General features: G+C 47.1%; 1 protein-coding gene across 1 annotated transcript in view; it reads left to right on the forward strand.

The window, feature by feature from the left end:
* The window catches only part of GPA33 (glycoprotein A33), a 32,267-nt gene extending 21,834 nt beyond the window's left edge, over window positions 1-10,433 (forward strand). Inside the window, exons 4-5 of the mRNA XM_037508008.1 lie at window positions 9,673-9,817; window positions 10,271-10,433. Coding sequence (XP_037363905.1) covers window positions 9,673-9,817; window positions 10,271-10,433 — 308 coding nt within the window. The remainder of the gene's footprint in view (window positions 1-9,672; window positions 9,818-10,270) is intronic.
* Window positions 10,434-14,602: the final 4,169 nt, after the last annotated feature.

The raw sequence follows: 14,602 nt of genomic DNA on the forward strand, positions 1-14,602 counted from the left end.
AAAGAATATATAATGTATGTATATTAAAAGAACATCTATAGCATGTATGTTCTTTCACTGTGCTGCTTTTATTTCTATTGGAGAAATTCCTAAAAAGTCAGATTTCTAGATGGATGATTAAGCCTTCATTAAGAGTTATCCATAAGCAGATTACTTTCCCCAAAGTAGCATAACTGCTGTGGGCATTATATGAACATTCTTGTACTCTCATATACTTACCAATACTGACTGTTATCAATCTTTTTCATTTTTGTAAATTTAATTGATTTTTTCCAGGAGGAAAAAAACCAATGTTTATCAATATGTTAATCTCAAATCTGATTAACCTCACATGTCGCCATTGCTTGCGGATCAGAAATGGAGAAATGAAGGCTTAGGTCTGTCTCTACTCTCCTTAGTCCCCCTCCTCCTATTCCTGAATCCTCTGAGGTCAAGGCCAAGGGCAGGAGGGCTCACCTGGTGGGGCCACCTGTAGTTCTCCCTTGACTGGCACTTAATCCCAGTCAGAGTATCCATCTCACTACTGCCTCCTCCATGGGGGTTGTCGTGGGGTCTCCAGACCTCCAGGGACCTCCTGCTGACACAAGGAGAGCGTGACATCCTCTCCTGCCCCTTCTGTAATGGCACTCGCTGCTGTCTCCATGTCCAGGCTAGTTCCCTGAGCCCCAGGAAGGCCTTGTACCCCTCTGAACCCTGAGCCTGGGAAAGCGGTCCCCTCTTACCATTCCACTCTTTCTTTGCCTGCTTCTATGGGAAAAAGAGGAACACCAGAGTCTGCCCTCAGTAGGTCCCTGATCTCTGGGGAGGTCTACACGACCCTTCCACTGCATTATCCAGGAGCAGCCCTGCAGGAGCGTTTGGGGAGCTCAGCCAGGGAGTGAGAGATGGCAGCCCCCAGACATAGGTAACCCAGTCTCCTGTGGGATTCCCTTGGTGCCTCCCCTGAGATGGGGGGACCATCACCTTCCCTTCCCTGAGGAGAGGGAGGGGCAATGCTCTTGGATACCTACCCCTGAGAATCCTCTTCAAAGAAATATCCTCCCTGATGAATCTCGTGTCTTATCTCTAGAGGCTGAAGGAAGGTAACTAAGAATCAGAGGGTTTGGCCTGGGCTGTTTTCCATTCCTCTCCCAAGTACTGAGGACAATTACATCCAGAGTCCTCAATCTGGAGAAATTTTGTTGGAAATGCTGAGACTCAGGACCATTCCCACACCATCTCCTGCTGACGTGTTTTATCTCAGATTTTCGGGTCTCCTGTCTTATACAAGGTCTATTACCACCACTTTTAGGGTCATATGAATAATCTCAAAGATCTATTCTTAAGTCTGTATACTTTATTTTAACTCGGACATTTATTTCATCTGGAACTTATTTTTATAGATACAGTGCTAGGAGTCTAACTTTTGTTTTCTTCCAGACAAATTGCCAATTATGTCAACATCATTTATTGTCCCAAAGAAACAATTGCTAACCCGCTGGGATGCCAGCCTTGTCACACATTAAGCTTTTACATCTACATGGCTGGTTTTTTACTTCTTATTTTGGTCATTTTCCATTTGATTACTCCTATGCCAATATCATGTGCTTTTGATTACAATATTTTATATGTAGTTAGTAAATCAATTTTTTTGGTAAATTTGTCCAACTGACAAATTTACCTGGAACTATATAATATCTTCTTTCATTAAAGTTTTTCAAAAATGCTGACATCTTACATGTTTATACTCCAAGTTAATTTTAAACCATTTGGTCCAGTCTTTTTAAGTTGATTGGAATTATATTCAATTAACAAATTGGTTTTTAAAGGAATGACATTTTAATTTCAAATCCTCTCGCCTAGGAAGATGCTTTATCATATTGTAAGTGCTTTAGTAACAAGTAATCTCTATTGATAAAATTCCAGACTTCATGTGGACAAACAAGGACCCTTTGTATTTATTTAGTTGTTAGGAGGAGAGCCAGGAACCCCTTTCTAAACCCTGCACTCTTCCTACAAAGCTAAATATCCAGTCTCTCTGCCCCTCTATTTGTAAACCAAAGGGATCAGTAGTCAGTGAATGAAAACTGCCATCAACTGGCAAAATCTTTGCCTGTGGGAATTGTTACAGACAACATCAATTTCACTATCTCAGTCACCCCCTTTTATTGAGGACATACTGTTATAGAGCAACCCCGATATTAAACGGGTTCCTGGCTGTGGGTCCTCACCCGCGCGCTTTAAAGGGACTTATGAATACTCTACTACAGACACACGCAAAAGGGTTAATAAAAGGTTTATTTACAAGAGAAAAGGAAATAAGGAAAATGTACAACTCAGGGAGAAAATAGGGAAATAAAGTCTTTAATGCGTCCTACCCGATCTGACGACCTGGAAACCCCAAAGTCACTCTCAGAGCTGGCCGGACGCTGCGAGCTGGCCGAGCGCCCAAAAATGGAGAGAGAGAGCCCCCAAAGCCCACGTGTCTGCCTTTTGTATCCACCTGGCTGCTTAACCCCACCCTCAGGTCCCAGCCACCTTCCCTTTGGTGGTGATGGGATTTGGAGTTCCCGGTGTCTTTGGCTTTGACCTGGGGTGGGGGTGGAGTCCACAAAGCCTATATGGAATTTGCTTTGGGACATCCTTTTCCCCCTAACAATACCATATGCCAGCCATCTCACTAAACATTCCACGGATATAATCTCATTTTTTCTTTACAACACGTTAGTGAATGTGGTGCTAACATTCCTGTTTAACAGATGACAACAGTGGGGCTCAAGAGGCTAATCACTAAAAAATATCTTAGCTTTCATGGAAGCTGGGTTGCCGGAACCCAAAGCTGCTGCACTGCCCCATGTAAGCCTGTCTTTCCCAGCAGGCAATCCTCCCAGTTCAAGATGACCCCTAAACTCCTAGATTCCCTAGCTTTTCACTGTACCCCTCTTGTACTCCATACCAAATGTAAGTCTCAACATACATTTTATCTTGCCCTCTGTGAACTTGTGTTGGCCATACCTGTGCCCACACCAGTGCGAGAAGGATGGAGGGCAGAGCAGTGTGGGCCTGGGTGCGCCCATTTGCCCTCTTGTGAGGTGATTTGTCTCAATGGCATCTGAGACACAGCACTTACTGAGAGCTGAGCATCTGTAACTGCTCTTCTACACTGAAGGACCTTGCTAGGGGTCTGGGAGATGAAACCCGGCCACCCCTTGGGTACCTGGATGGTTGTTTCTGGGATTTCCTGGACATCTCTGAAGGTCTTGGAGCTCTAGAAACATTCCCACCCATCTCATCGCATGGCCAAAGCTGTTGCTATCCACTTTACCATCTTCTAGCACTAATGCAGCTGTGCTTAGTTATCAGGGGGTGTAGATAGCATGTGGGATGTGCCTTTGCCCTGGTTCTGATACCGGAATTGTCAGGCCTAGTCTCCCAGCCAGGAACGGATCCCAGGCTGCAGGGCAGCGCTGAGCCCCAGCCACTAGACCCCCACGGGTTGGTGTCTCACGAAGCCGCAGCAGGAACTTCGCAGACGCTCAGGCAAGCAAGCGAGAAGAGGCAGGTTTGTTTTGAGAAAGAAAAAGTTTATTGAGGAGAAAAAGAGCAGAAATAAAGTGGGACTCCCAGGCCAGGAAACCAGGCCTGGGAGGGGCAAGGAAGCCAAAGTGGAGTCGTGTCTCAGGGAATATATACCTTTTGTCCCTCATTATTCTAAAGCTCCACCAGTCTCTGTGATTGGTGAGTTCTCGGCTGTCTCACTTAATTTGCTACTGAGTAGGGAATCTTCACATTCCTTATCTAACAGCTTTGTCTTTCCCCATTTGTTGCATCTTTATCTTTATGGCCCAGTCCTCTGGATGGGCATCCCTGCATTGAAGTTAAACAGCTGCCCTTCTAAGTTGTGCATAAATTAAACCACTCTCCATTTCTCCAATCTCTGCCTCCCTTTACCACCTGAAGGAAACCAGGACCAGCGTTAACAATGTTGTCCTTGGTCCTGAGATGTTTGTTTTTCCTAGTGGAATTGGTTACATTCCCTTGGTTGTCCTTATCTCTGAAGCCTCCCTAAATTCTTCAGAGGTCCCCTCCTGCACTGACCCTAAAACTGCCTAATTTCTAGCTTGCCCTGTGTCTCAGTTCCATCAAATCAGGGGCTGCCTGTCTGCAGAGGGCTCCCTAGCTTCTCACTTGAAATGCATGAGGTTGCTAGAATACAGCCACTCTCTGCTCTGCTTCTCTGTTCTCCTGCTAAAGCAGCCTACACCCAGACACAAGCAAATAAATAGCTATGCTGTGTGATCCCTTGCCTCTTTAAAAATACTAATCAAAAAAAAAAAAATAAGACACTAGAAAAAGAACATTCACCTGTGATTGTGTCTTATATTTTTCCCTGTGTTCTTCCAGCTCCTCCCCATAGTTTATCTACTTAGCTGAACAAGTAGTCTGACATTTGGTTCTTCTCATTCCACATCACACAGCTCTTCATGCTGTCTTAGCATTTACCCTTCTTTAAGCTCCAAGTCACTCCAGCAAGGGGTGCAGGGGCCCTGTCCCTGCCCTGCCCCTCAGGCTATTTCCAGTTAAAACCATTATAAATAATGGTGCGACCAATCCTCCTTGTTTGCATTAGCCCCTTGGAGAGACATTACCAAACCAAGAAAATGAGCACCTCCTCCTCCTCCCACTGCCTGTCTGGCCCCCAGCTGAGTCCTTCACTGCTCCTGACCTGGTCCTTCTCTGGCTACATCTGCATCTTTCTGGTAACCTCTATAGCGCCCCTTTTCTTCTGGCAGCAAAATGGTTAGGGGAAGGCCCATGCCCGCGTTTAAGTGTGAATGTCTGATTCCTTCTCATGCCAGCTGCATTTTTAAGAGAGGAACTAGTTGACTGGAAGGGCAAAGAATACAAGTTGAATTTGAAATCATGAAAGTAATGTTCATTTTTAGAGAGAGAGAAAAAGGTGAAATTGAACTTTGAGTAGTGGGCGTGGTGTATTATATACAGATGTTTGTTGATTTATAATGATGCAAACCTGAAATGTACCTAAGGCTATAACCCCATGGCATCATTCAATGCTAACTTCAGTAAACAATTGAGAGATTTCATTTTATGCTAAATGTTTAAAGATTCAGTACAAATCTTAAAAGAAAAGTTTCCTTTCCAAATGGCTTAGCTGCAGGCCTGTTTGGGAGCAGGACTTTAATTACACGGATTGCCCACGCGGCCAGGGTGATCTCCCAGAAAACCGAGGCGAGCAGGGGCCTTCCGGACCTCTTCCCCAAAGCAGCCCACTTGGCCCGGGTGGGTACCGCGCCGCCGGCGGGATGCGTCGTTTCTCAGGCCTCTGGCGCCGCCAGGCGTCTACCGAGGGCATCGCCTGCTCTCGAGAGGCCTGGAACCCACGTGTTCCCGAGGGCTCCTCATCACTCCGCCCTTACTAAATATTCAGGTGGCATCTGCATTCAACTCGTGAGGTAGAACCAGCCCGCTGAATCCCAGTTGCCTGGGAGTCCCGCAAGTCTCAACCGCCTTCCCCGCTCCCCGCTTTGCCCTCCATCTGCCGAGTTCAAAATCCTAGCTGGTTTTGATGATGGGAAACTTTCAGGGAAGGTCTGGACTGGTGAGGGCAGTGAGGGGTGGGGAGAAAAGGGGGGCAGTGGAGGGCTACAGGCGCTTTGGCAGTAAATGTGATGTGGTGACTTACACCCGAAGAGGCGTGAGCCTACACCCCTAAAGCATACACGGTGGTGTAACCCAATATTACCTCAATACAAGGTAATTTAAGAAAGTTAAAAAAAAAAAAAGTTGCTTCCCTTGACTTAGCAATGCATCGAAGCAAACCAGCGGTGAAAACACGGGGGCAGGGATCAGTAAACAAGGGCATGAGTCCCAATGGCCCCACCTTGTAGCTGTAAGTCACCACAGCCTCTCTGGTGCTTAGTCACTGTTGTGACCTTTATGCCACCACCGTCCCAGCCGGCTGTGAAGGGAAGAGATCATGCTTGTTCTAGGCCTCCTTTATAAATCCCGTCCTATCAGCTGAATTCATGCACTGAGGGGGGCAAGAATTTGAATAACAAGGAAGAAGAGAGGGGTGATTCTGGGTCCCAAGAGAGTTTTGGAGAAAGTTCTGAAGGGTGGCTGTGAGCCCTGATCCCAACAACCAGGCAGGGTCTTGAGGGCCGGGTGAGAGCTCGGTGTAGGGGTGCGGCAGGAAAGTTAAATCTGATCAATTTGACCTTAGTGATTCTGGGAGTGTCTCTGGGCTTCTCTGAGGAAATTAACCCCCCCTCCCCCAGTCTCCCCCATCCGGCCTCCCAACACCCGGCTAGTGCAGAGGGACTGTCGTACTTCTCGTGCATTTTCATTTTTGACCACAAGGTGTCACAACTGCAACAGAAACATTAATTTTAGGAACTGTTGGGTACTTTTCTAGAGGAAAGGCCCTTGGAAGCACCAATCCAGAATCAAAACAGATCTTGTGGCACCAGATATACACCTGCTAATCCTCATAGTACCTTCTAACATCCACTGTTTGCTTCGGGAAACTGGGGAAGGATAACGTTGACTGTGGACTAAGAAGTCAGTTGTTTCCTTGCCCTAAACAAGGGGGGAGCTCAAAGCTGGCGCCTCTCAAAGGAGGCCCTAAGTTCATGGAGCATTTCAAAATGGCCTTTTAGACATGAAGTGTGACCGTTAATAGTGTAACCCCTGAGATGTCCAGTGCTTGTTAGCACACTAGAAGTTCTGAGATTAAAAATCATACTTAACCCTTCTTCAATAACTTCGAAACTTGTTTGGTCATGGATGCCTTTGAAGCTCCATGTATTATCACATGGGAGCAATATTACAGAAAACAGACCAAGGTGTGGAATTCTAGGACACAGGAAGGAATTCTATGAGCAACCAGACAATAGTGTCCTGGGTTTCAAGGGAAGAATCTGAAGGAGGTCATGTGAAAAAATTAGAAGAAAATAATCTCAAATCAAAATGCTGGTGAGTTTACGGGTGATACTTGTTTTATTCTCTGTTCTTAGTGGAGGCTTTCCCTAAGCACAGAGGAGACTAAACTCCCTGGCTATAAACTCCAGTACCACTTCCATTCTGAATTCTAATTGTCCTCTAGGCACCATTATTTCACATTTATCTTTCCTTACAGACTGCAAACACCAAAAGTTCAGGGACCCTCATGTCTTGTTTTGAACTAATGTGATCAGCACAGAAAGATTTTATGGATTGCGTGGAACTGAAGCAGTTGTTATATGTCATGTGTAAGTTCTTATAATAAGCATCTATTGCATTTATAATATAATTTTTAAAAGAAAGCTGTCAACTGCTTCAGGGAGTTCTAGACCTAAGACAGGATTGTTGCTACCGCACTGCCATTTGCTAATTTCATGGTTGAGGGCAAGTCTTTTTGACTTGCCCAAAGTGGTTTTGATTTCTCTAAATCTCCAGTTACCTGTGTGACATTAGAGATGGAAATATTTGTTCTGCCTGCCATACAAATCAGCAGATATGGTTATATTTGAGGAAGGGTACTCAGCAGCAGATCAGACAAGGAAAATCCACGCGGAGATATAATCTTGAAGAGAGTAGAGGTGAGGCAGGGGGAGGACTGGCCATCAGGGAACAGCACACGGTTGCGGTGACCGAAACCCTGTGGCCGTGTTCAGAAGCCTGGGCTTGCCAATAAGGATTATGGGCCACCCCCGAAATGCCTGAACAGGACAGTGACAGGAACCTGCTTGTAATTTGGAACAACGCTCTGAATGCAGCCAACCACCAGGTGGCAGCAGGAGGCCGGCTCTGCAACCCCAAGGACAGAGCTCTCTTAACTACTCACGAAGGCAGTTATGACAGTGTCTTTGAGGACAGGACATATAAATGTCTAGGTATAAAGCACTCCCTTTCAAGGTGGAGGGATTTGTAGGATCACAGAATTAGCAGGACATCCCTCCCTGAGTCAGAGGATGAGGTGTTTTCACTCCCACTGCCAGATGAGGTTACTGCGGCTCAAAGGAGCTAGGTGGCTGAATGGGTGGAAAAGGAGAAGTCAAGACACATAAACACACACACGCCACTCAGAGGTCAGAGGCCTTGAATTCTAGAACTTTCCAAGCAAAGGGGTTCACTTTCTGAAGATCACAAGAGTGCCTATAATATCTAATTATAAAGCATTTTCATATAGTATAGTGTATATTACATATGTGCTATGTATGTTTCCTGAACACATGATACATGCATGTGGGCTTTCTGTCATGGCCTTACCTCTACTTCTACTTCATTTAAGCTCACAGTGACCCTGAGACAGGCTGTTATTATTTCCATTTTTAGATAAAGAAATTGAGGGTCAGGGGCCTCTCCGGTGGCGCAAGGGGTTAAGCACCGTACTATGAAGCAATCTGCAGCTTCTGCAGCACGAGTTCGATCCCTGGCCAGCCAGAGAGCAACCCACCTGGCACAGCAGCCCTCTCCCGTCTTGCCAGCTGCTCCCCTCAGCAGTGTATTTAGGTCAGTCTGCTGGTTCTGTTATCCACTCTGTCTTTGGTGGGTCCTCTCACCCCCCACATCTCTGGCCTGTACCCCAGCTCTTATATGCATAAATAAATAAATCTTATAAAAAAAAAAAGAAATTGAGGTTCAGCAGAGCTATTTGCCCAAGGTCTTAAAAACAGTGACAAAAGCCAGCTTCATACCCAGACCGCCCAACTAAATTCTAAGCACCTTGGAAACGTATCCTGGAGATTCTGAGGGTCCACAGCCCCAGAGGTGGGTATTTGCCCCTAACTACAGGGAGGCTCAGATATTAAGGGGCTCTGCTTATACCCGCCTCGTTAAAGTCCCTGACTTCTAGATCTAAGTGGTTTGGATTTCTCTAGCTGGTCCACTCCCCTTGGTACTGACTTCTTACCTGACTCTTCTTCCTTTCTAGTCAGGGGACAGGTCCTCACTCTGAGGACCGTCTCCACAGGCATGTCTAGCTACTGCAAATGCACCTCCAGCAATGACATGGACACAGAATCCTACATCACTGTGGCTGTCAAACCCCATAATTGTGGATTAGGGGAGGGAAGTGGCAGGGGGAAGGGGGCAGAAGCCAGAAGATGATTGGCTGGGGGTCAAAAGAATCAGCTGAGAGACCTCTGTGGCAGTCTCTTTAGGGCCACCCACTGACAGGTGGCTGGGGTGACCTGGGCCAGATGCACCTGTCCCAGTCTCCCCTCACCAGGAGGCTAGTTGTATCCCCATGGAAGTGAGCGAAGTGAGCCCGTTCAGACCAGCTGCCCTGTGGGCTGCTCAGTTGCCATGGAGAGTGTCCAGAACCAACTACCACAGACCCCATCTTTTTAGGATGGAACACCCCTACCTGCTCAGGGAGAAGCTAGAGGAGGAACTGGCATGACTGACAGGGAGAACATTCTCAGAGCCTGGCTAGCCTGGGGAGGGGTGGGATGCGAAACCAGTAGCCTTTCTGTGCTGTCTGCACCTCCATCCTAAAGGGTATTCCTGAGCCTGTCTGGTTACATCCCTCCAAGGCCATGTCTTTCTGCAAGCACTACCATGGAGAGCTCCCTGGGAGGGAGGCGGGTGAGGCGCAGAGGCTGTGGGGCCTCCACCCTCAGTTCTCTCTGCCTGGGATCCTGGGCTCAGGTCAGGGACTCAGGAGTTAGCTGCTCCATTCTCTTGCAGACTCCCGGACCTCCGAGGACATCACCATATACCTGATTGTCGGGGGCATCGTGGTGGGGGCCATCGTCCTTAGCCTCATCATCTACTTCTGCCGGTGCCGGAACAAGAGTGGGAATGAGAACGAGGGCAAGGGTGGCGCGAAGGGGTGAGTGTAGGGCAGCCCGTTGGCGGGTCTGAGTGGGTCTGAGCAGATGAGACAGACACCTCTTCCGTGCACTACCCGTGGGGGCAGCTGCTACTAGTATCAGCCTGACTTTAGAAGCGAAAAAAGAGCACTGTCCACGACACAAAGTGACACCGACCTGACTCCATGGCCGGTGGCTCTCCAGTCTCAGATCCCAGTGGCGGGCATCCCAGAGTCCACAGCCCAGTGATGGGTCCCTCTGTGTCCAGGGGGCCTAGCCTGTGCCTTTCTCACCCTCACTTTGGAGGAAACACACCTGTGCCACCTTCCTGTCCCTCTAAGTTCCCTTTCAGTTCAGTGTCCCAGGGGCCGGTAGGGTTGTGGGTCTGAAGTTCTTGGTCCCACCAGGAACACCAGGCTCTGCTCCTTTGGACCTGAGTGAGGACACTTCTCCCCTGTGCTCACTTCCTACAGGAAGCTCAAGGTCCACTGGGGGTCTTCAGATCAGATGAGTGACACTTCCGGAGGGCAGTACGAGGAAGACAACTGTGAGACTGAAGCAGGCCAACTATTTTGCGCACCCAATCCGGACTGGGGATCCCCTGACCAGTCAACCAGCTACGATTGTGATGAATGAGACCTCTCACAGGCTGCTCCATTCCCCTGCCCCCTGACTCCTCCCTTCCTGCGCTCATGTCTCTGAGCCCTTCTTTCTGACCGTCCATCCCACCCACTGATGGGCTGCTGCTTCCCATGTCAGCTGCTGGAGCACTTGGCTTGGCCTGGCTGAGGGAGTTCACACCTAATTGACCCTCCAGCTGTCCTCCCTGGGCCTGTGAGCTGGGCCTGGCATCCCTTGTGGGACCCTCCCCACTGTTGCTGTAGCTTAGGCCAGGCCTTCACCTGGACCGGGCGGCAGCCTCCCCATCCACTGCAGCAGGCCAGAGTCAGATACACAGTGCTGGGCTTGGAACATGAATGTGAATGTGCCACAGAAGCAGTGCCCTGCCCACCGGGATGCCCCACACCTGAGGAATGCCTGGCACTGTGTTTGTACACATTTTTGTTGAATTTCATTGAATTAACTTTGAAAAGGTATGCTAACAACTCATTATTTATGCAACTTAGGGCAATTTCTTAGCTTCAGGGCCTGACCTCTAGCTCCCTCATCTCAGAAAACTCCCCTGCACATTCCAGGAACCCCAGTCAGGGTTACCCCAGCTCCACTGTGCTCTCCCTCAAGGGACTTTTGCTTTCTCTGTTCCATGGTGAATACCCACACAATTTCCATCTCTGCCTATTTTTCCAGGCCTCCTCAAGTCCCAGATACATCCGTAACCCCACCCTGACCCCCCACATCTTGTCGCCTTGTCCCCACTCCCATCTCGGGCCATGTGGTCTGAGGGAGCTCTCTCCTGCTGCATCTAGAGCTCTGTGGGGCGGGGCCTGGACCTCACCCTCCTGCTTTCCCCAGAGTCCCCCTTGGCATCCACAGCCCTTTAGCAGGTGCCTAATGCAATTCAGTTTGGGAACACTGATTTGATGTTAGGCCTTCCCTTCTCCAGTCTCCCCAATATTCTCTTAGACACAAAGATGACTCCCAAACCCATTTTCTACTTTAGTTAATATGAGTTGATTTAAATGAACACACACAAGAGCTGGTTTGCAGCTGGCCCAGGATTCTGGCATTATGGCAACTCCTATCAAGGCCAGAATAATGAACATGTCCACCCCTGCTGCCTGACACCTCCCCCTGCCCTGCCCAACCCATCCTGGCTCCTCACCAGCTCTTCTGGGCCAGCAGGGAGAGCTGGCTGCCCATGCCACAGCCATGCCCCTGCAAGTGGACTATTTCTCCCCCTCTAGAGAGCTGTCAGGAGTTGGGGAGAGTCATGGACATAGAGAAGTTATCCTGGTGAGGGTATGTGGTGAGAAAGGAGCAAGGATGAGTCCCAAGAACACTTTTATGGCACATGGTGGAAAAGAACTCAGCAAAGGAAATGAGGTGAAAACCTGACCAAAAGCCAAGTTGGAGGAAAGCTCGTGCGAGGATGGTCCACAAAAGAGCAGAATGTAGATGTTTTCCTCTTAAAGCATTTTAAACAGGCCCATCGTGTTTCTTTTACTTTTCCTCATAAAATCAGCACTAGGAATTCCACAGCTGAAAGTCAAAACTGAACATGGCTTACTCAGCATGACATCTACGATTTTTTTCTTTAAATCAAAACAAGGCTACCCATAAGTAGCCAAACCTGTTTCCACCAAGTTCACTTCCCAGGTTCCTAGCACCCTTGACAGACACCTGTCAGCCCGGCCTTGTGCCAGGTTAAGGAACTTCCAGAACTTTCAGGTTGAGAGCAAGTGGCGATGACCAGCAAGCTCTCCGCAAGTGAGCCTCTAGAGCCTAGCAGTCCTGGAGAAGGGACGTCAGCATAGACAGCAACGCAGAGGGAGGTGGGTCTGTGCAGAGAGACACCTGGACTCTTTTTTAGACTACTTTTACTCCCCTTTACAATCAAAACTGGAGATGTTTTTGAGTTTTCTTTTGTGCTCCTGGGAGAAGAGATGGCTCACTGAGCCAGCAGGCAATTACTTTATATCGCTCTAAAAAGAGCACAGCACAGCTGCCTGGGAGCAGGAGCTTTGTGAAGTGGATTCATCTCACCTGGTATCCTGGAAGAGTCTTCAAAGATCCTACCGAAACACTAACTGACCAGCCTTCTAGAAAAATCAGCCTGTGTGAATCACCACTAGTCGGTCTTCCTATTTAAATACCTTTGGTGTGTGTACACATGCTTGAAGTTGTCAGGGAGGCAGGCGGAGGCACAGCTTATCAGAAGACCACAAATAGCCAGCTCAGGAAGTGGAAGAAGTACTGAACTTTATAAAGGATATTTAAAAACATGGGACCTTTTGAATCCTTATGACCTCACTATCAGCCAGGCATTATTAATCTCAATTTATAGATGAAGAAACTCAGGCTCAGAAGATTGAAGTGTTAGTTGCTTACGTACAATTCTTTATACCATGAGCCTTAGTTTTTCCCTTTAGCAACAATCTATATGGTTTATTAACTCATAGCAGCCTTCCTCCCTCCTAGCATCCTACTTTTATCTTCCTGCTCCCATTTTTTTTTAACTGTTTGTATTGTCTCCCTTATGCAATTAAAAACATCCTGCAGAACCTTTGAACCAGTTTCAGAATCCAGGAGAACTATGTGGCAGGCATGTAAAGTGGGGGCAGGGGAATAGTCAGGCAGAAATAATGCCACCACCAAGCAAATATCGCTCATTATTAAGAGTTGTTCTCCAGACCAGATGGGAACAAGGAGGGGGCTACATCTGAGTTATTCTTTCACCCTAGGGTCTCTACAAGGTTGGTGGCTGTGGAAATAACCCAGGAAGACCTAAACACCAGGAACTCTGTCTCTGTGTGACTTTGAACAGTGACAGGAAGACAGGATGCTTTTTCCTTTGTTGATTAAAAAAGAGAACAAGACAAGACAGGGCACTAATAGTCATTGCGATGGCAGATACTAGTGTTTTACCCACTGCTTCGACTCACTAGTAGGACTGAGCCCCAATTTCTGGATACTGCAAATGGTAGTATCCAGAACATCTCCCATGTTCTGAAACATGGGAATATCATATGAACCAAGAGTATATTCTTTTTTTTTTAAAGCTTTTTTTTTTTAAAGCTCTATTCATTTATTTATACATGCACTGGCTACAGTCGGAAGCGTGGGAGGGTGAGAGAATTCACCAGAGCCAGAGCAGAGAGGTCTGCGCACCATTGGGACCCTCAGCCAGTGGCCGGGGAGCAGCCGGGGATCGAAACGGCGCTGCAGAGGCTGCAGGCAGCTTCGCAACCCAGCGCTCAACCACTGCGCCACCGGGGAGGCCCAAGAGTATATTCTTTTAGTGGTGATTTTTCACCTAGACAAGGGGGGGAAATGTCATTCCCTTCTCCATTCATTCCCTGAGGCAGAATAAGCTCACGTTGTTTCTCTAGTACCTAAAACAGTGTTTGCACATAGCATATGCTCAACAAATATTAGTTGACTTAATAAGATTAAATTAATTTAGATGGCCAAGAAATTCAAGATCTCTTATCTCGTAATCCAAAAACCCAACAAATACTCAAAAATATTTGTATTATTGTCCATGTGCTGAGTACATGTCTACAGTTCTCCACGGTTCCCATACCAGTGTCAACTGCAGTTTCGCCAGGCCCTGAGGTTTCTTTGTATATCCTATTCTTGCTAAAATTTGAGGCTTGTTAGTTTACAGAGAGATAATTTGAAACATAAAGAAAAGCTGAAGAAAGTACCACCAGAGCTCTATATGGATAGACAATGCATTTTATAAAGTGTGAAAATTACCTTTTTACGATGAAAAAAGATAGTCAAGATCACGCATACTAAAAAGATCAATGTAAATTAAAACTACACTGAAATACATTTCCCTTCTGTCTGATTAGCAAAAACCTAACATTTGACTTCATCCTGTAGTAAAGCTATGGTAAAACAAGCACAGAATGGCAGTCCTGATGGAGGAGAAATTAGTGGTATTCAGCAAAATGATACATGCATTTACCTTTTGACCCAGAAATCAAAACGTAGAAATTTATGCTTTAGAAATCTAGATTCCAGAACACAATCTTAAAACACATTGTACAAGAGGTATGCTCCAGGCACTATAGCACTATTTGTAATAACAGACTAGCAACAACCTGATCAACAGAGTAAGTTAAACAATGCTTTAGCTGCACAATGAAATGTATAAAAAGGAATGAGAAGATTCTCTA

This window comes from Talpa occidentalis, unplaced genomic scaffold (genome assembly GCF_014898055.3).
Source record: "Talpa occidentalis isolate TD23 unplaced genomic scaffold, MPIMG_talOcc4v2.1 talOcc4.12, whole genome shotgun sequence".
Classification (NCBI taxonomy): Eukaryota; Metazoa; Chordata; class Mammalia; order Eulipotyphla; family Talpidae; genus Talpa; species Talpa occidentalis.